Source organism: Monodelphis domestica, chromosome 5 (genome assembly GCF_027887165.1).
Source record: "Monodelphis domestica isolate mMonDom1 chromosome 5, mMonDom1.pri, whole genome shotgun sequence".
Taxonomy (NCBI): domain Eukaryota; kingdom Metazoa; phylum Chordata; class Mammalia; order Didelphimorphia; family Didelphidae; genus Monodelphis; species Monodelphis domestica.
In genome coordinates, this window is record NC_077231.1 from 17,553,616 (window position 1) to 17,576,356 (window position 22,741).

The 22,741-nt window shown below is 36.0% G+C and overlaps 1 protein-coding gene across 1 annotated transcript in view; it reads left to right on the forward strand.

The window, feature by feature from the left end:
* Window positions 1-9,780, forward strand: part of CD163 (CD163 molecule) — a 62,361-nt gene extending 52,581 nt beyond the window's left edge. The window contains exons 16-17 of the mRNA XM_007502834.3: window positions 1,710-1,859; window positions 9,592-9,780. Of these exons, the coding sequence (XP_007502896.1) occupies window positions 1,710-1,859; window positions 9,592-9,632 (191 nt within the window). The 3' untranslated portion in view covers window positions 9,633-9,780. The remainder of the gene's footprint in view (window positions 1-1,709; window positions 1,860-9,591) is intronic.
* Window positions 9,781-22,741: the final 12,961 nt, after the last annotated feature.

The following is a 22,741-nucleotide window of genomic DNA, read 5'->3' on the forward strand; positions in this document are numbered from 1 at the left end:
AACAATAATTCTTTAATTATCTCTCCTGGATCAATTTCCCAGTTCAGTTTTTTAAAAACCCTTACCTTCCATCTTGGAACCACAATCCCAAAGCAGAAGAGTGGTACGGGCTAGGCAATGGGGGTTAAGGGAATTGCTCAGAGTCACACAGCTAGGAAGTGTCTGTCTGAGGTCAAATTTTAACTCAGAACCTCTGGCCTGGCTTGCAATCCACTAAGTCACCTATCTGACCCTCAGTTGTTTTTTCAATGAGATACTTCATATTTTCTATTTTTTCATACTTTTGATTTTGTTTTATTGTTTCCTAATGTCTTGGGAAGTCATTAGTTTCTCTTTGGCCAATTCTAGTTTTTAAAGAATGAATTTCTTCTGTAACCTGTTGATTTTTTTTTCCTTTTGAACTATTCTACTTTTCATGAATTATTTATTGGATTCTTTTACCTCTTTTTCCAATTGACCAATTTTGCCTTTAAGCGTTTGTTTTCATTTTGCATTATTTTCATTTCTTTTCCCCGTTTTATTCTACCTGTCTTATTTGATTTTTTAAATTCCTTTTTGAGTTCTTCCAGCACCTGAATTCAATTCTCATTTTTTGAAGTTTTGCATGTAGTTGCTTGGATCTCACTGTCCCCTATTGACTCTGAGGTTGTGTGTTTCTTTTTCTGTTTGCTCATTTTCCCACCCCACTCCTTTTTTGCTGGTGGACTAGGAATTCTGAAAGCTGCTGATTCTGTCTCCTCTGCTGATGGTTTTCAGGAATCAGCACTCCCAGCTATTTTGTCCTGGGGCCAAGGGATTCACCACAACTATAGGCTTGAAAGGACCAAGAACTTCAGATTTCTTGACCTCAGTGAAGGCTGGTACCAGGGCCTGGGACTTTAAGGAGTGAGTGTGGGATACTCTGTTGTTTGTGTAGTCAGGGTCCCAGGATCCCAAATTTGACCTATCCTCAAGCTTGGAACCTGGAGTAGTAGGTGGGGGAGTGTTTGGCCAGCACTCTTCTGTGTGCAGTTTTCCTTCCAGTTCCCCCTTATCCCATGAAAATTGACTCTCTCTGCCAGATTTCAAGTTGTGTTCAGCAGGAAAGTCCCTCACTCCATCCTGCTATAGGTCTTTAACTCCTGTTGTTTTGAGACAGTTTTAAAAGATTTATTTGGAAAGATTTTCTGAGAGGTTTCACCACTACTAATCCACCATCTTGGCTCCACATCCTAGATCTTTCTGAGGATGTCATTTTGACAGAAATTTAGGGCAATCATCTAAAATTGCTACTGAGGATGAAGTTCTCAAGCATCTTTTCAGGTCTTGGAGAATCTTTATAAAAAAGGCCTTATTTTCCATCTTGGAATCAATATTACATATTAGTTCTAAGGCAGAAAGCAGTAAGGGCTATGCAATAGGTGTTAAGTGACTTGCCCAGGGTGACACAGCTAGCAAGTGCCTGAGGCCAGATTTGAGCCCAACACCTCCCATCTCTAGGCCTGGCTCTCAATTCCCCTAGCTACCCCCTTGGAGAAGCTTTTGATCAAAGATGTTTCTCTGACTCCTTTCCCAGCCCAACCATTAAGCCTCCCCTCATTCACTTTTGTCTACAGGATGAGAGTCTCATTAGTATCTATGATAGACTTTTCTCTAGTTTTGCAAAGATTCACTCTATGGGAAGAAAGAAGACTTTTCATCATTCTCATTGAATATTTTAACCCCTTCAGAGTCTCCTAATGGCTTAAGAGGTGGCCTAAGATCTGATTCTGAAGTTGCTGGAGAAGTCTTTGAGCCTGAACCACTTCCCATTTCCTGGGTTGACAAAAAGGATTCTTTGGGACTTCCAGAAGAGTGGAGCAGGAACAGAAATTCTACAAGTGAGTGGGCAGCAGTTGTACACTGACATCTTTAACAGGCTTGGGCCTTAATGACAAGAAAATGCAGGGGTTCTTAGTGTAACTTTAGGAATCAGTTTAATAGCCACATGGTGACCCTGTGAAATAATAGAAGGTGAGAGAACTTCTCTAGTGACAAAACATTCTGCGACTTTATGCTTGAGCCTTGGGCAATTGATATCAGGGCTAAGTCAGGCATGGTGACACTGGAAGGAAAGTGCTTGGTAACCAGGCTGTAATTCTCTGGGGTTTTAGTCTCATATCTTTGGAGAAACAGTCATACTTCTCACTTCCTAGTATTGTCCAGGGTAGCTGAAGAATCATGGATATGATGACATGAGTTTTTCTCACTTCCTACATATATCCAGCAGAAAATTCTGATATGATAATAAAATCTGTATCTGGGATAGATCTAGGAAGGAGAGCAGGAGTGTTTTGAGCTCCACTATTTGAGTTTACCAAAATCTAAGACACAGGCATATATGTTATATTATGATTACACAGTTGTTCACCAATTGCATTTATTCTTTTGAAAATTTAATGCTTGCTCATATCCTTGATCCACTTATTTTGGAAAGAGCTTTTTTTTATCCTCTTTATCTTCTTATTACTAGCCTCATCCTGTCTGTTCATTGATATGATACTCCTGGTGAGTAAGTGCCCTCTACCAGTGCAATTGGCCCCTGTTCTGCAATTTTGAGTGTTAAAAGTGGACACTGAAAGCTTAAAGGACTTGCCCATAGTTGGAGATAAGACTTGAAAGATGTGTATCTTTCTGAGTCCAAGGTCCACTCTCTAACCATTATACTATTATATTATGTTTAGGACTGGGGTAATTACCAGGGCTAGACTTAGAATTTTGTGTTGGTTAGACTAAGATTCTTGAGAATAAGGACCATTTGTTACTTTATATTTGTTTCCTCAGTGCCTGGTGCATAGTAGATGCTTAATAAATACTTTCTTAATGATTAAATTTTTCTTATGTCTTGGCTATCTAAAGTTTATCAGGAATGTTTATATAAACATTTGTCCTCAGTAACAGTTTCTCTTCTTATTATAGTTGCACTGGTTTTGTTCAAGCAGCAATTTTTACATTTTTATTTGAAGTTGCATATTTTGTCTTTCATGATATTGTCTAATCCCTTCATTAAAAACAACAACAACAACAACAACACTCTCCCTGAAACCATAGGTGGCAATTATGCTTCCTCTTCCTTTATTATCTGGGTTTTTGTTTTGTTTTATTATGGTATAACAAACTTGCATCTCTTATCTATTTGGAACCTATATGCTTCATAAATTCTAATAATTGGGAGCTAGCACCTCCAAAATGAACTATGAAGTCTTTAGTCATTTAGAATTCTTGATGACCTCTTTCTACATTTCCAGTCTTGTTATACTTTATTTCTCTCCAGAAGAGAGGCTTATCCAGAAATATTTTATTCTTCAGCATAAAGGTATAAATTAAAGATCAATATAGGCAAAATGTAAAAGCTTAAAATGATTCAGTATTACAGAAAGGTATTGACTAGATTAATACAGATAAACAAAAAAAATTTTTAAACCTTAAAGCAATCAGTAAATACTGATTAAATGTTAAATATAAACCAGTGAGAAGGGGCAGACAAGCAGTCAAAAAAATTCTTTTCACCAATCCCAATAGACTGTTTCACTATTATAGGAGGAGAATAAACTCAAAATAGTTAGCAATATGCTTCCAGATCTCTTTTAAAGTTTCCTTCCCATCCCCCTATATTTATTATCCATTTAGATTTCATTTGTCAGAGGTCTGAATTTTCTCATAGAAGCACACATCTCTTCTCTGCATATTGAGAGCATTTAAGACTTTTAGAGCTTTGTCAAAATATTTCAGGTTGGTTTGTAGTATAAACAGCCTGGCTTGTGGCATATTCTTGAGGAGAAGGAAATAAAGTGGGAAATCTCCTATGAAAATAAAAAGTCCCAAGATAAGAATTAAGCAGATCCAAATGCACTTTTGAGCTCTACCAACTCAAACTGTTCCAGAGTTTCAAGCGTGCTTTGCAATAGCATTTTTCCTGAATGACACTGAATGGAGTTTATTTAAAGAATAAACATAAAGAAGCAAAACTTCCAGGGAAAACAATAGCTTATTTGCATATGAGAGAAAAAATACTTCTCCTTGGAGTTTTGGGTCAAAAGAAAGAAGGAAAAAAAATCAGGCTTATTCCCCAAAACTGACATTAAATCTACTGATTTGCAACTAACTGCCCTCCCTGTGAAAAACCTTTAGTAACAGCCTTCTAAACTAGGAGTCCAGGATCAGCTTTAAAAAAATCTGATTGAAAATTAGAAGGGGTGGGGTTCTTTTCTCTATGCTGAAAAATTACTATGGCAGACTAGAAACACACACATGGAGTGTGGAAAGGGATTGGGGCAGAAAGAATATTATATGTCACCCTCTGTGGAAATAAAATGGCCAGGATTGGAAGGCTCTTGTGACAGGTCTGGTCTTGGCAAGAGGAAGCTCCAAGCTGGGCGGAGAGTGGTGAGGAATGCTGGCCAAGCAGATGGACAAGAGAAACAACAAGGAGCAGCAGGTGGCAGGGTGGGGCAGGAGCGTAGGCATACCCCACCACCACTAGACCCTCGTGGTGGGCAGCAACAGGGTAAACTTACTATCTTTACTGTAAGGCTATCGGCTCAAAAATTTTTGAGAATTCGTAATCGCTTCATGGTAAGCAAAAATGCGGGGTTTTAATTAATAATCAATAACTAAATATTATATTTTATAAGGTTTTATTAATAATAACTAAAACAAAAGAACTGTCTAACTTCACAGGACACAGGTCCAAGAGAGAGAGGGAGGAGGTACAGCCACTTAAATACAAACGTGGGGACACAGGAAAATGGAAATTTGGGAAATACTAAGGAACTTCTGGGGGATGAAGTCCAAAGGCTCAAAATCTCCATTTATACTCAATGATTTGGGGATACTACAGAATAAAGCCAATGATTGCTAAGCACATGGACAAAAAGCCAATTAGGGCAGCCCCTTTGGCATAAGAGTATACAAACAAAACAAATGCATTCAACCCCACACAGTTCGAATCGTCACATCCAAAATTCACTCTGGATCTTCTGGTGCAGCATGTGGTCTGTGCAGGCATCTTCATGATGCCTTCTCCAAACAGTTTCACTTTCTGGATAGCATGTTTCTTATCCTAAAATTACTCTCAAAAAGAATTTAAGCTTTGTATTATAGGATTATAGGATAATAATACATTCCCTCCTGAGGAGGATTGTGAAAAACACAGGAATCACTTAAGGAAGTATGGCTGGGTTATGAGGTATATGAATCAATTGGCAAGAACAATAAAAACAATAAAAAAATCCAAATAAAAGAGAAAAAAATAACTTCTGGATGAAATATAGAATATCAAAGTCTTATGTGTAAAAATTCTAAGTAAAGGAAAAACAAACCTAGAACAGGTCCTTGAATCAGGGCCCAATTAAAGTGATTTATGTAATTATGCACTTACCCAATCAGTAGCCAGGACTGAAGAAAGTTTGCCACACTATGAAAGACAGAAAAATGGACTCGATTTACAGGAGCCAGGAAGGCAGCTAAAGTGAGGTGCTTGATAGAATATGGGGCTCAGGGAAGTCTTGCCTCTGACACGTGCCTCTGACAGTCACAATCCCAAACCCCAAACAAGTTCAAGTCCTCGTCTTGGCTCAAAATTTCATCAATCCCACTGGGATTGGTTGGTCTCTTTGACCTTGTGCTCAATTGGCACTATTCAGGTTAGCTTTTTTTTTATTCTCTTCTCCTGGAATCAGACTAATCATTAAAAGAAAGTCCCATCATTTTTTAAAACAATCGATGGCACCATTTTTTAGTCTAAATCTTTTTTGGGTATGCATTGACAGTAGACAAAATATTTTAAACTTATATTACTGCAAAATTAAAAAAAATGAAGAAAATCTCAATACTGTTGACATGTGCTTCAAATAAAAAATGAAAGAAAAATAAAACTCAAATACTATTTTGCAATTCAAGGAAAAACAACAATAAAAAAGTTTTAAAAATAAAAAACTTGGCTATGATCCACAATGTGAGTGCAAATGATTTTTTACAAAGTAACAGATTTAGGGAGCAACTGGATAGTTCAGTGAATTGAGAGCCAGGCCTAGAGACAGGAGGTCCTGGGTTTAAATCTGGCCTCAGACACTTCCCATCTGTGTGACCCTGGACAAGTCACTTGACCCCCATTGCCTAGCCCTTACCACTCTTCTGCCTTGGAACCATTGATTCCAAGACAGAAGGTAAGGATTTAAAAAACAAAAAACAAAGTAACAGATTTATAAAACAGTAGTATAAGAGGCAATGCACATTCAAGAAGTATCAAAATCCCCAAAGTTATAATAGCCCATTTAAAGACAGTAGTAAACTAGCCCACTATCATTAGGATTCACGCGAGTCTGCTGTATGACATTTTAAAAACCTTAGAAGCTAATGGATACTTGTCAGAAGTTTTAGAGGTGTAGCAAATCTTTCAACCTTGGCAAAGATATTTAGCCAAGTCTATTACTGCCATCATTACAAAATGTGGCAGAGGAGCCCAGAAAAAACACAAACTTCTATACTATTGATGAAAACCTTTTGGTTCTAAAATGTCACTAAGAATCTAGATCATTCTGGTGGAAGGAAAGAGTAAGCTGAAGAGTTATAAATGGGAGATGCTCCCTCTTGGGAACCATCCAGGGGTATCACGTCCTAGGAACAACTTCTCAGCTTCTCTGGTTTGAGACTGTGATATGTCTCATCCATTAAATTTTTACAAATGCAGAGGTGGGGATTATAATTGTACTTCAATTCAGCTTCTAAATGGACCCTTTACCTCTTGTTACAAATAAGTCAGAGGCAGGCAAATGATTAGTCAGAGCTATTGAAAAAAATATCTAAAGATCATGTCTGAAGAACCCTTAAAATCAATTTGAGATATTTAGATCATTAAATTCTCCAAAGGTTGTTAACCAGGTGGATGGAGTGCATCCATCATCTATGTGACAATTTAACAAAGGCAAAATGGAAGAAAAGGCTGTTTATGGGCTTTTACAGATTTGAGACTTCATGGTCAGCCTTTTGTTGCCCATAGGAATACCCATGGGAATAATAGGAGACCATTAAAATCAAGTCTAAATTTGATCCATAAGTATTGATTCCAGTGAGTAGATATAATTCCTAATCAATAATTAATAAATAATATGAAATAAAATGGAGTATCAATCTCCAATTTCACTTCATATTTTTTTTCATTTTCTTTTTGGGTAAAAACCAATCTTTCCTTGTCAGTGTCATAATCTAATGTCTTGGTTTTTCATAGAGAAACAATTTAAGAGATTTAAATTTATTTTCTTTGGTAAGTGAAGGACTTTTTCCTGGTTGCTTATAATATTTACTATTTAGTATAAAAAATCTATAGTCTGACTATTACTTATTTTGGCAGGTTAAACTTGGGTTTCCTTTTAGTCAGAACATTATGAATTCTCTACATCTATGCTTTGCTTTCTAATTCCAATATTTCTTGGGAATTTTCTTGTTTAATTTCCAGAAGTATAGTATTTATTCTTTTTTTTTTGTAGTATGCTTTCCCACAAGGCCTATGATACTTAGGCAATCTATATCTTGTCTTTGAAGTCAGTTACTTTGACTTTCACAAAATCCATATTGTGCCCTAATGTTATTTGTTACTTATTTTGTTTTATCATATTTCTTTATCCTATAGGTTTTTGAAGGTCTAACTCTCATTCTCTTTTTGATTTCTCTGATATTTTGGAGCAATTTACCTTTCAAGGTTCTAAATTGTTAACTCTCTCTCTCTCTCTCTCTCTCTCTCTCTCTCTCTCTCTCTCTCTCTCTCTCTCTCTCTCTCTCTCATCCTTCCCCCCCACCCTTCCATCTCAAACTACTACACTAGAGCTAATATTACATCTTTCCCCCAGGATTCTTGATACAAATCTTTTCTTTTTTGTTGGTGCAGTTGCACCCTTTTGTCTCTTCATTTTGCTGAGTCTGAGAAAGTTCTATGCTCTTTTCTGTTGTGAGGATCAAACTGACTTACTGCCAAGGAGATACTTTGAGGGGATAGCAGAAGCACCACTTCATCTGTGTTAAGTTTGAAGTGAATGCTTTTTGAAATCAGTCAGGTGTTATCCATATAGAAAGGAGATAGGAACACTGAGTTAATAATGTGACTTTCTGATTGTTTTTGTTTGTTTCAATAGATGTTACCTTGTAGAGAAACATTTCCTTTTAATTTTTTTTTATCATGTAAGATTGGAAGCTAAACTGAGAAAAAAAAACTCATCACTCTTCTCTCTTTCCGGAAGTCTTTCATCAGCTTGCAGTTAAAGAATCAAAAATCACAAATTAGCAGAACTCGCTATAGAGAACTTTGCATGTAAAAAGTGTTTGTCTGGAAAATAAATAACTTCCAAATACATCCTGGCCCTGAAAACATCACAACTCAGGCACTTTTGATGACAGCATGTGGTAAAGCTGTCTTTATTGTAGGGTGCATCTAACTAAAGAATTAGGAACTTTGTTGGGAAAGGTTATGTTTTATTGATTTTCTTCCACAAATACACAAGGGTTCCCCAAATTTATCTTTGACCACTATTTGTCTCCCATTATTATATAACTTTAATTTTTACTATGATGAGAGGCAACATAGCATAATGGATAGAGCTGGCCTCTGAACCAGGAATACCTAGGCTCAAGTTCAATATCTGACTTGAACACATCTTCCTGGCTGGGTGTCTTGGGATAAGTCACAACCTCTCATTGCTCTAGATAACTCTCTAAGACTATGCAGGGAGGATGCTTAGACTTGTACTGGGAGAGATGAGTTTCCTCCCTTTGAAGTTCCCTAATTAAATTAATTCTACTAACTAAATGACAGGTCAAGTCCATTTTTATCCCTCTCTTCTGATTATTTATCCAGCCTAACACTTCATTTCCCTCATCATCATCTTCATACTCTGGTATTTAGCTTCTTTCTCTATTTTGTTTACTTCCCATAGATGTTTCTTTTTAGGCACAGTTTCTTATATTATAGAATTAACATCTAGTTTTGTTGTAAAAATGCAGTTTCCTGATAGTCAACATCCTTTTTATACTAATTCCTATTGAATTAAGATTTAGGTTTATTTTGGGTTTTAATGCGCATTCTCATCCAATTAAATACTATTAATAGATTGTCATTTTGGACATTCTTCTATTTAAAATCTCCCCACATTTCATTCCTTGTGCCTAGCATTTCCCATGTCTCCATAACCTAGCTATTAGTTCCCTTAGTGACATAATGAATGGAGTCTTGAATGCAGAATCAGGAAGATTTGAATTCAATCTTAACTAAAACATTTACTAGCTGTGTGGTTCAGGCACAATCTCTGTCTACCTTATCTATCTTATCTGTGTTCCTTATCTATAAAATAGAGATAATGATAGCATCTATTTTACAGAGTTATTGTGAGAATAAAATGTAACACTAGGAAGACCTTTGCAACTTTAAGCACTATATAAAAGATAGCTATTGTTATCATTACTCGTTTTATTATTGGGAAAACTCTCTTTATGCAAAAGAGGACTTACAGTCCTAACTTTTTTCTAATCCTAACATCCTAGTTTGAATGGAGGAAACTGATGTATATTCCTTGTTCTTTTTAGGTCAACATCTACAATTTCTTGAAAGAGACACCACCTTCTGAACAGAAGTTAGATAAAACTGTCCCTTTGATAAAACACCATTGTTTCTCTGAATATGACTAAAATCCCAACTACATGGGATGACAAATTGGGTAAATTGTTATCCTATTCTTCCTTGGATCAAAATCAATAAGAACAATATGACTTTAAGTTCTATGTTGTCTTCCCAAGAGTTTTTGATTGCTTAGATGGATTTTATTCCCAGGATAATTTAATCTAATCAAGGGCAGCATCTTACTTTCACAACTTTTATATATTTTTTATTGTGGCCAGTTACTTTTTTAATTACCCAAAATAACAAAGTTTGATTCTACATTTAAGTCCCTTCCAGGGAAGGTCAAGTTAACCTCCTAGTTAGTGATTGTCACAATGCAAGAATTATAATGAAGAAGTTCAACGGATGAAGCATTCCAGAAGCATATTTTGTGTTTAGGGAAAGAAAGCAAGAGTTTCTGTGGGACAAAAAAGTTTAGGAGGGTGTCTAGACATTCACAAAACAAAATTTTTTCCTCCATATTTGGAGTCCTGAACATGCTTGCCCACTGTGACTATCTGTATCTGTATCTATGACTACCTATATTTTGGGTTGATTTTCATTGTTTTTTTTTATCAATTCATGCAATCATACCATGTATCTCCCATTTCTTGATATTGGCACAAATTTCTTATATTTTTTCTTTCTTAATAGCACAAACAACCATTCATATGCCACATGATTCTCCATTCCTCAGTCAATGGACATTCACTTTTATTTTCAGTTTTTGCTAATCTCAAAAAGTGTTGCTGTCAAGTCAATCCACAAGTACTTATTATATACCTACTCTATGCCAAGCACTGGGTTAAATTGTTGGGTATACAGAGTAAGGTGAAAACAATAACTGCCCTCAAGGAGCTAATAGTCTAATGAGGGAGATAACATGTAAACAACCACTATATATAAATTTGCCTTATGGTTAGGGGCGGTGCCCTCTTTCATGAAAACTCTTATGACTCTGAAATTTCATTGTGAGAAGTGGATCTCTGTGAGTGGTGATCTCCACCCCTGTTCCACACATTTAGGATATCAGATATAGCTCTTCTTCTGTATATTTTGGTATTTTCCCTGTTTTTTTTTAAACATAGCTCATGGGTTTAAGGTTGTAAGACAGCTCCCCCAAACAGAGCTATAACAGGAGAAAGGGAAGGGAGGAGGAAGAGGAAAGGGTTTTGCTATTAGGGACACTCTATTTTGATTGTTTGAACTTAACCAATGTGCATTCCTGAGACACAAAGTCAGGAATGCCTCCTTTCATGAAAGGAATAAAATTGCTGCTTTTCTTTTATGTTTTTTCTATTATGTTTCTGACTCCAGAAGTAGAGCATTTGTGTTTCTTAGTTTATCCCACCTATTAGGGATTCAAAAAACCTTTCCTTCCAACTCCCTCAGTCCTTGACCAGGGGAACATAATCAATTACTTAAGCCAGACTCTTCTGACATTGTTGCTCACCCTCTTCATGATATTGTCTTCTCTCTAGGTTTTTTTTTTTTAATATTGTTTTTCTCAAGGTTCTCCTCTGTGTCTGATGGCTCCTTAGTCTACTTCATGGAGTGTGGGAAGGAGTCACAAATGGTGGACTCTTCAACTCAAATGAATACCCAATTTTGAAGTCAGTAAGCCGAAGTATAAGACAGCACTTTGTTCTACCTTTCAAAAGGGTCTATGTCTAGTTTTGGATACATAGACATATAAATACATTGAATTCAAAGGATCAACTTATAGGATTTCTAATCACAAAACCCTTCTTCCTCCCTCCCTTCCATCCTGTTAGATTCTGTTTTCTCAAAAATCAGGCGGTAAATGTGTCTAAGTTTGAGGAATGGTGAGAAAACAAATTATGCGAAAGAATATTCTGACATCCTCAGAGATAAAAAGTTGTTACTGCCCTTGCCTCTGTGTTCCTTATCACTCATTCTTCCTGGACTTGTCCTGGAACCCTTAGATAAACCACCCAAAGTCTTTGAAATTTAGAGCAGATAGGTCAAATGTTTTATTGAGGAAAGGGGACAGTCTAAGGAGGGATACTTATTCTGACTGGAGTCCTAAAAATATTGGGGTGTTTTTCAGGAGACTAAAAATACTTTATCTGAGGGTTAAACTATCAGCATCATTGAATCAGCAGGGGGAGGGGGTTCTCAGAGCTCTCAGCCCTCAGATCATCACATCATCCTTACCAATAATTAGATAGGAAAAATGAACAAACAATAAAAAAGCAAATACCTCTAAAAAAGTTTTATAAAGACAAAGAGCAAGGCACAGACACAAAAGGGGACAGTGAAAGCAAAGGAAACCCACCCAAAGTCCAAAAGAAAAATATGAATTGGACACAGATTCTGGAAGAGCTCAAAAAAAGACTTCAAAAACCAATTAATAGAGGCAGAGGAAAAGTGGGGAAGAGAAATGAAAATGATGCAAGGAGAAAGGAAAGTGATACAAAAAAATGGAAGTAATTCAAGAAGAAATGTGCCTGTTACAAAAAGAGAACCAAAAACTGACAGAGGAAAACCACATCTTAAAAAATCAGAATTGACCATCTAGAAACTAAAGATTTCATAAGAATTCAAGAAACAATAAAGAAGAATCAAAGGAATGAAAACAATAGAGGATAACACAAAATATCTTATTGAAAAACAACTGACAAAGAAAATTGATCTAGGAGAGACAATTTGAGAATTATTGGACTACCTGAAAGCCGTGGTCAGGAAAAAACCTTGGACGTCATATTATAAGAAATTATTAAAAATAACTAGCCATAGATCCTTGAATAAGAAAATAAAATTGAAACTGAAAGAATTCAAAGATCACCTCCAGAAAGAAATCCTCAACTACAACTTCCAGGAATATAATAGCTAAGTTCAAGAGCTACCAAGCCAAGCTCAAAATACTTCAAACAGTCAGAAAGAAACTATTCAAACACCATGGAGCTACAATCAGGATCATACAGGACCTAGCAGCTTTTACATTAAAGGATCAAAAGGCATGGAATATGATATTCAGGAAGGCAAAAGCTTTGGGTTTATAATCCAGAGTCACCTATCCAGCAAAATAATATATTCTTTACGGGGGGAAATGGTCATTCAATAAGATAGAACATTTCCAAGGATTCCTAAGGAATAAGCCTTACCTAAACAAAAAATATGAAGTCCAAATACAATACCCAAGAGAAGTCCAAAAAGGTAAATAAGGAAGAAAAAATTTAAGGGACTCATTAAGGTCAAAATGTTTATATGTAAACATGGAAAGAGGATTTCTGTAATTCTCAAAGATTACTCTTAGTAGTAGAGAAGATAAAAGGAATTTACTGAGAAAGAGGGTGGAGAATGATTATGATGATATGATGTATATGTAAATGTGGTGATATCGAATAATATATGTATGATATGATATGTATGCATATGAATGATATGTAAAAAAATCAATCAAGGGCTGAGAGGGTTGCACTGAGAGAAAAGGGAAGGGAGGGAAAGAATGGGGTAAATTATATAACATAAATAGGCATGAAAAATCATTACAGAGAGGGGAGGATAAGAGTGTTGACGAGCAATGCTTAAAATTTACTAATATTGTTAAGGGCTTAGAGAGGATAAAACAAGTATACTCAATGGGGTATAGAATTATATATTACCCCACAGAGAAGCATAAAGGGAATAAGACAAGGGAAGAGGGAGGTAATGGGATAGAGAGGAAAGTGGGGGGGGTGTATGTGACAAAAAACAAAACACTTATGAAGAGGAACAGAGAAAGGGAATAGAGTAGGATTTAAAGGGGATAATATGATGGAGGGCAATAGTAATCATAATGCTAAATGTGAAGGGGATGGACTCACCCATTAAACAGAAGTGTATAGCAGAGTTGATAAAAAATCAGAATCCTACTATATGTTTACAAGAAACACATTTGAGTTAAGGTGACACACACAGATTCAAGGTAAAAGACTGGAGCAGAATTTATTATGCATCATCTAAAGTTAAAAAAAAACAAGGAATAGCAATCATGATATCAGACAAAGCTAAAGTTGAAATTGATCTGATTAAAAGAGAAAAGGAAGGAAATTACATTCTGTTAAAGGGTACTATGAGCAATGAAGTAATATTAGTAAACATTTATGCACCAAATGGCATAGAATCTAGATTTCTAGAGGAAAAATTAAAGGAACTCAAGGAGGAAATAGATAGTAAGACCAAATTAGTTGGGGATCTCAACCTTACCCTTTCAGAACTAGATAAATCAAACTGAAAAATAAATAAAGAAGTAAGAGAAGTGAATGAAGTGCTAGGAAAAAGTTAGAGTAAATGGATATCTGGAGAAAATTGAACAGGGATAAAAAGGAATATATCTTCTTCTCAGTAGTACATCATACATATACAAAGATCAACCATGTACTAGGACAGAAATATTGCAAACAAATGCAGAAAAGCAGAAATAATAAATACAACTTTTCTAGATGATAATGTGATAAAAATTATACTTAACAAGGGTCCATGGAAAGGCAAATATAAGATTAATTGGAAACCAAATAATCAAATTCTTCAAAATTGGTAGGCCAAAGAAGAAATCATAGAAACAATTATGGATTTCATTAAAGAAAATGACAATGAGGAGACAACATATCAAAGCCTATGGGATACAACCAAAGTAGTACTCAGGGGAAAATTTATATCTCTGAGTGCCTATAGCAACAAAATCAAGAGAGAGGAGATCAATGAATTGGGCTTTCAAATTAAAAAATTAGAAAAACTATCAATTAAAAATCCCTAGATACAAACTAAGTTGGAAATCCTAAAAATTAAAGGAGAAATTCATAAAAATTGAGAGTAAAAGAACTACTAAACTAATAAATAAGACTAGGAGCCGGTACTTTGAAAAATAAAGTACTGGTTAATCTAATAAAAAAGAAGAGAATCAAATGAACAGTATCAAAGATGAAAAAGGTGATCTCACCTCTAATGAAGAGGAAATTAAAGTAATTATTAAGAACCATTTTGACAAATTATATGGCAACAAATATGACAATTTAGTTGAAATAGCACTAGCAGTAGCAATTAGAGAAGAAAAAGAAATTGATGGGATTAAAGTAGGCATTTAGGAAACTAAACTATCACTCTTTGCAGCTGATATGATGGTATACTTAAAAAATCCTGGAAAATCAACTAAAAGACTAGTGGAAATAATTAGCAATTATAGTGAATTTGCAGGGTACAATATAAACCCACATAAATCATCTACATTTCTATAGATTTCCAACAAAATTAAATAGTAGGAGATAGAAAGAGAAATTTCATTTAAAGCCACTCTAACCAATGTAAAATATTCAGGAATCTTTTTGCCAAGACAAACACAGGAATTATATGAACACAGCTATAAAATACTTTTCACACAATTAAAACTATATCTAAATAACTAGAAAAACATTAATTTCTCATGGGTAGGACAAGCTAACATAATAAAAATGACAATATTACCCAAATTAATCTACTTATTCAATGCCATACCTATCAAACTACCAAAAAAACTTTTTATAGAAGTAGAAAAAATTACAACAGAGTTCATCTGGAAGAACAAGAATATCAAAGGAAAAATTGGGGGGAAATGTGAAGGATGAAGGTCTAGTAGTACCAGATCTTAAATTAAGCAGCTGTCATCAAAACAATATGGTACTGGCTAAGTGAGAAGGGTGGATCAATGGAATAGACTGGGGTAAATGACCTCAGCAAACTAGTGTTCTATAAACCCAAAGATCCCAGCTTTGGGGACAAGAACTCACTATTTGGCAAAAACTGCTGGGAAAATTGGAAAACGGTATGGGAAAAATTAGGCTTAGATTAACATCTTACACCCTATACCAAGATAAAATGGGTAAATGGCTTAAATATAAACAGTGAAATTGTAAATAAATTAGGTGAACATAGAATATTATACCTATCAGATCTATGGGAAAGGAAGGAATTTAAGAACAAGCAAGAAATAGAGAACATTAAAAAAATGTAAAATGAATGACTTTGATTATATCAAATTAAAAAATTTTATACAAACCAATGCAACCAAAATTATATGGAAAGCAACAAACTGGGAGAGCATTTTTATAACACAAGTCTTGGAAAGATTGGTCAATATGACAGCAAAGGGAAGTGATAAATGTTGGAGGGGATGTGGCAAAATTGGGACACTGATACACTGCCGGTGGAGTTGCGAATTGGTCCAACTATTCTAGAGGGCAATTTGGAACTATGAGAAAAGGGCTTTAAAAGAATGCTTACCCTTTGATCCAGCCATACCACTGCTGGGTTTATACCCCAAAGAGCTAATAGGGAAAAATACTTGTACAAAAATATGTATAGCTATGCTCTTTGTGGTGGCAAAAAATTGGAAAATGGGGGGGTGTCCAATTGTAGTATATATTGGTGATGAAATATTATTGTGTCAAAAGGAATAATGAACTGGAGGAATTCCATATGAACTAGAAAGACCTCCAAGAACCAATGAAGAGTGAAATGAGCAAAACCAGGAGAACATTGTGGAGACTGATCCACTGTGGCACAATTGAATGTAATAAACTTTTCTATCAGCAGCAACATGATGACCCAGAACAATCCAGAGGAACTTAAGAGAAAGAGAACCAAGCACATCCACATCCAGAGAACAAACTAGAAATGCATTGGAAAAATATTGATTGCTCATAATAATGTAGTGTGATAGGGATGTGTTTTGATGTTAAAGAATTGCTCTGTTGCAAATATGAATAATGTGGAAATAGATTTTGAACAATGATACATGTTCCCAGTGGAACTGCTTGTCAGCTCCAGGAGGGGAAAAAATCATGAATTATGTAACCATGGGAAAATATTCTAAATTTTAAAAATACTTTTATCTGAGAAAGACACATTGACAATGTATCAATAATCAATGGTATTTTCACCCAATTCACTCCCCTGGACCCTATTCTTTTCTCCTTCTATACTGTTTCCCTGGATGATCTCAGCTATCATGGATTCAACTTTCTTCTCCCTGCAGATTATCCTCAGATTTATTTTTCCAACCTTACCCTTCTAACTCCCAGTATCCCGTCTCCAACTGAGACAAGAGAATGTTGGGCCTAGCGTCAGGAACATCTGAATTCAAATCCAGCTGCAGACACTACTTGTATGACCCTGGGCAAGTTGCTCAATTTCTGACTGCCTTAGTTTTTTCTCAACTGCAAAATAGGAATAATAATAGCCCCTATCGAAAAAGGATGTTGTGATGATCCGATGAGGTGTTATTTATAAAGTGCTTAGCTTAGTGCCTGGCACATATATAAGTCCCTATTCCCTTCATTTTCCTGTCTACTAGATATGTCAAACTGGTCATCTCACTGGCATCTTAAAATCAGCATGTCCAAAACTAAATTCATTATCTTTTCCCCAAAACCCTTGCCTCCTCATAACTTCTCTATTAGTCTTTTTTTTTTAATAAAAGCCCTTACCTTCCATCTTGGAATCAATGTTGTGTATTGGTTCCAAGGCAGAAGAATGGTAAAGGCTAGGAAATGGGGGTCAAGTGACTTGCCCAGGGTCACACAGCTGGGAAGTGTCTGAGGCTAGATTTGAACCCAGGACCTCCTGTCTCTGGGACTGACTCTCAATCCACTGAGCCACCCAACTGCCCCCTTCTCTACTAGTCTTGAAAGTATCACCATCTTTCCAGTGACACAACGTAGGTGTTTTCCTTAGCCTCCAACGCCCCTTTTACTGTCTCTATATAATCTGTTGTCATCACATTGGCTTTCATAACTTCTCTCCATTATGGGCCTTTCTCTCTTCTGACACAGACCCTCATTACCTTACACATGGATTAATCCAAAAGCATGCTGATGGATCTCCCTATTTGACTTTTAAAAACCCTTTATAACCTGGCCCCTCCCCCATTGAGTGAGATAAGCATGTGATTTTCAAAGACAGGGGGTGGGGCATTCTAGCATCTTTCCACCATTGCAGGGGCTGAGTGCAGCAGGTGAGCTTAGTCCGAGGCCATACTCCTCCCTCCCACTTCCAGCCTCCCAGAGAGGAGTCGCCACTCCCCAAACAGGCCCCCTAGAGTCAAGTGGCAGCAGCGAGTACACAATAGGGACAGACACTGGCATGCAGTGGGGGGAGGGGGGAGAGAACAAGGCACGGGGTCTCTTAAAAGTCCAAAAAGATTCTCCATCACTGTCTTAGGATGTTAGATGTAACTCTTCTTTTATATATGAACCTAGCCTATATGATTACCTTATAAGGGAGCTGGACAGAGGAGGGCAGGGGGAGTCTCATGATGGGATCTGTATAATTAGAATCTGCTCCTCAGGACTTTAAATCCCAGCTTCCCATGTTCCTTCTCACATTATGTGCTAATGTAGGGAGGATATAAGTTTTGTGTAGCTCCGCCCACTCTTGCTCTTCCCACAATTGTGGCTGTGGGTGTGTGAGAAAGTGGTCTGCATGTCTGGGAGCTTTTCTGTGTAATTGGTTCTGTTCTCTTTTACTTTTATTTCCTTCTTATCCCAAATTATTGTAATTTCCCCATAGAAAGTACAATATTGTTTGTGCCTCTAGTTGAAGATCTTTAGAGATATAAGTTGGTTATGTGTACTGATTCTGTGGGGAAACTAGGCATGTAAATCTGTGAGATTTCTACATGCTCATTTTCCAATGGAATCATAGGGGGGATTCTATAACTAGATTTTTCTCCCCAGGGCTCTAAATCCCAGCTTCCCATGTTCCTTCTCACCTTACATGCTAAAGTAGGGAGGATACAAGTTTTGTATAGCTCCACCCCCTCTTTCTCTCTTCCTGTTATGGAAGGTGGCTTTGGGCCAGGCACAAGAACTTACTCACGTTGTCTTTTTTTGTTAGTTAATTAGGTTTTTATACTTCTATTTCCTTTTTGTTCTTTCTACTTCAAGTGATTATTAATAAACTTTATAAAATTAATACTTGTAGTTATTGATATTGATTTTAATCTTACAGATCCTATAAAAAAGTCTGTTCTTGCAACCAGACATTTACATTTGCTATTAAGGCATCCTCCTTTCATGAAAGGAATAAAACTGCTGCTTTCCTTCACTCTTGCTTTTGTAAATGGAAATTTTGGGGGCCATTTATTTTATTCCACTCACTGTTTTCCAATCGTTTACACCTTACTCCATCCCCATGGATACTGTAAACTAGTAATACTGTTCTCCTTGGTGACCCTAGAATTATACATCCCATTTACTGTCTGAACATTTTCACTAGCTATCCCCTATATCTGGAGTTCCCTCCCCCATTATCTCCACCCTCCATTTTTTTCTGGCTTCCTTTAAGTCTCAGCTAAAGTTTAGCTTTCTACAGAAGCCTTTCCCAATCTTCCTTAATCTTATTCATCCCTTTTGTTAATTACCTTGCACATACCTCATATTTATCTTGTTTGTATGAAGTTGTTTGCCTGTTGGGTTTCTTGAGGGCAGGGCTGACTGTCTTTTGCCTTTCTTTGTATTCCCAACACTTAGTATAGTGCTTGGCATATAGTAGTTGCTTAATAAATATTTCTTGATCTCATTTCTTTTTTAACTTGATTTGAAATGGCAGTAGGAATTAATGATCATTCTCTGTCTCTCCCTTCTTGAATGAAGCTCAGCTCTTATGTCTAGCAATAAGATAAAGAAAAGGAATTGGAAAAATAAGTATAACCAAGGAGGAAGCAAAGGGATTACTTTTTTGCAGATGACATGATGGTTTCTTTACAGATACCTAGAAATTCAACAAAAATTAATTGAAACAATAACTCCAGTAAAGTAGAAAGATATAGAAGAGACCCACAAAAATCATCAATATTTTTCTGCATGACATTTATTATGTCATAATTATGAAATCTGTTCAAAATAACTGCAAAATGGATCAGAGCCAAGAGGCAGCTTAGTAGCAGGGAAAGCTCAAACTGCTCTAACAGTCCTTCCAAATCAATCCTTAAAAACCACCTCAAAATGACAGAACTCAAAAATATACAGCAAGAAAGTATGAGGGGGACTGTCCTACTGAATATAACTTGAAAAGTAGGCAGAGAGAGTTGAACTTCATGGGATAAAGAGGAATCAGAAGCAAAACTGCACATAGAGGAGTGCTGGCTGACCACACATCCCAACCTACTGCACTAGGTACTATAGGCTGCTGAAAAGAAGGTATATTCCTTTTTATCCCTGTTCAATTTTCTTTTGATGTCAACTAATTCTGTTTTTTTTTTCTAAAATTCTATTCACTTCTCTTAGTTCTTTCTTATTTATTTTTTGGTTAGATTTGTCTAGTTCTTATAGGGGAATGTTGAGGTCCATCATTTTTATAGTTTTATTATCTGTTTCCTACTTAAGCTCCTTTAGTTTATCCCTTAAAAATATGGATGCTATACCATTTGGAGCATATATGTTGAGTACCCATATTTCATTGTCTAAACTGCCTTTTATCAAGATGTAATTACCTTCCTTAATCCAATCTATTTTTGCTTTAGCTTTGTCTGAGATCATAATTGCTACCTTCTTTGTTTCCTGCCTTCTTTGTCTCAGTTGAAGGCCAATAGATTCTGCTCCAGCCTATTACCTCTACCTGTGTGTATCTACCTGCCTCAAATGTATTTCTTGTAAACAACATATGGTAGGATTCTGGTTTTTAATCCATTCTGCTATTTGCTTCCTTTTTTATGGGTGAGTTCATCCCATTTACATTCACAGTTATGATTGCCATCTGTGCAGTCCCCCCTCCATTTTGACTTTCTTTTTTAATCCTACCCTTTCTCCTTTCACTCTTTCCCTCCCCTATAATGTTTTGCTTTTAAACAGTCCTACCCCGCATTCCCCTCCCTTATATTATTCCCTTTCTTTCTTATTCCCCTTCTACTTCTCTTTGGGGTAAGATAGAATTCTATACCCCCAATGAATCTGGCTGTTCTTCCTTCTCTGAGCTAATTCCAATGAGAGTAAGGTTTAAGTATTTACCCATCACCACCCTCTTCCTCCCTTTCATTGTATCAGTCTTCACCCCACTCCCTTCTTCCCCAAAGCCTCGTTTTGTGATATAATTTACCCTATTTTACTTCTCTCTTCCCATTTCTCTTAGTAAAATTCTCTTTTTCACCCCTAGTTTTTTTTTCTGATATAGCATCCTAAACAGCTTATTAGCACATCCTCTATATAGATATTTCTCCTAACTACTATGATAATGATAACAATTTTTAGGAGTTATAGATATCATCTTTCCATATAGGAATACTTGCCATTAGACCTTATTGAAGCACTTACATTTTTTCTCTTTTTTATTTACCTGTTTATGCTTTTCTTGAATTTTGTATTTGGGCATCATATTTTCTGTTTAATCATGTAAAGGGAACCCCTTTCTCCCAGGGTCATGAACTTTCTGTTTGTCTGAGACAGCCCATTAGTGTGGCTGGAATGCTCCAAACAGAGACTTTGATTGGATCCTGAAATGTAATAGACCAGTGCACAGGGAAAGGAAATGACATGGAGAAAGAGGACTATAAAAAATATAGAGGAGATTGGGTTCTTCTCTGGAGGTCTTTGACTGGGGATCTTTCTGCGATTCGGCATTGGAAGCTCAGGCAGAAGACAACCTTGTGAGCTGGTAAAATTAGGGTGGAAGGCCAGGAAATATTTTCTATTTCCTTCCCTCCTTATTTCTTTCTTAGACTATATTTATTTTAAAATTAAATAGTTAAAAGCTACTATCATCCTTGTGATTTAAGGGTTAATTATTTTATAAACAGCAACCACAACAATCTTTTTTTAAACTATTATATTTTCAAACCAATTTCTAAATATTACATTTAGTATATTACATTTGGCATATTAATTTTCAATATTATACAAGTCTGATCTTTTCTTCAGGAATGCTTGGAAACCTCCTATTTTATTAAATGACCTCTCTGAAAGAATGTAGTCAATTTTGATGAATAAGTGATTCTTGGTTGTAAATCCAGTTCCCCTGCCTTCTGGGATATCATATTCCAAGCCTTCCAGTCCTTCAGTATGGAAGGTACCAGATTCTGAGTAATCCTTCCTGGGGCTCCATGATATCTGAATTATTTCTTTCTGGCTACTTGCAGTATTTTCTCTTTTGCCTGAGAGCTCTTGAACTTGACTACAACATTTCTGGGAATTGTCATTTAGGAATTTATTTCAGGAGGTGATCTCTGGATTCATTTAATTTCTATGTTACCCTCTTGTTTAAGAATATCAGGGCAGTTTTATTTGATAATTTCTTGTTATATGATGCTTAGGCATTTTTTATCATGACTTTCAGGTAGTCCAATAATTCTAAAATTGTCACTCCTGGGTCTATTTTACAGGTCAGTTTTTTTCAATGAGCTATTTCACATTTTTGTCTTTTTTCATTCTTTTGATTTTGTTTTATTGTTTCTTGATGTTCGATGAAGTCATTAGCTTCTGCTTCCCAATTCTAATTTTTAAAGAATGAATTTCTTCCATTATCTTTAGCTTCTCCTTTTCTATTTGGTTCATTCTTCTTTTCATGTCACTTTTTTCTTCATTGGATTGTATTTACTCTTTTTCCAGTTAGTCAATGATGGTTTTTAAAACACTTTATTCTTCATTGGATTTTTGTCCCTTTTTCCCAGTTGACCAATTTTGGTTTTTTAGATGTATTCTTTTTCCCATTATTTTCAGTCTGTCTTATTTGATTTTTGAATTCTTTTTTGAGTTCTTCCAGAATGTGAGCCCAATTCCCAGTTGTTGAGTTGTTGGGGTTTGTTTTTTTTAATGTTTTGCTTGTAGTTTGTTGGATGCCGTCATCCTCTTTTGGTTCTGCTCTTTATTCTTTTTCCCCATTGAAGCCTTTATTACCTTCTTTTTCTGTCGTTTACTCATTTTCTGTCTTTTGAGTTTTGGGAGTTTTGTCATGTTTTGTTTTTTGCCTGTGGACTGTAAACTTGCTGATTCTCTCTCCTTTGCAGGTTTACTGGATCAAGTCCATTGCACTAATCTGCCCTGGGGTTAAGTCTTCAATGTTGTCAGTCACCAAGGCCAAAAGTTGCACAGCCTGATGGACTCCTGG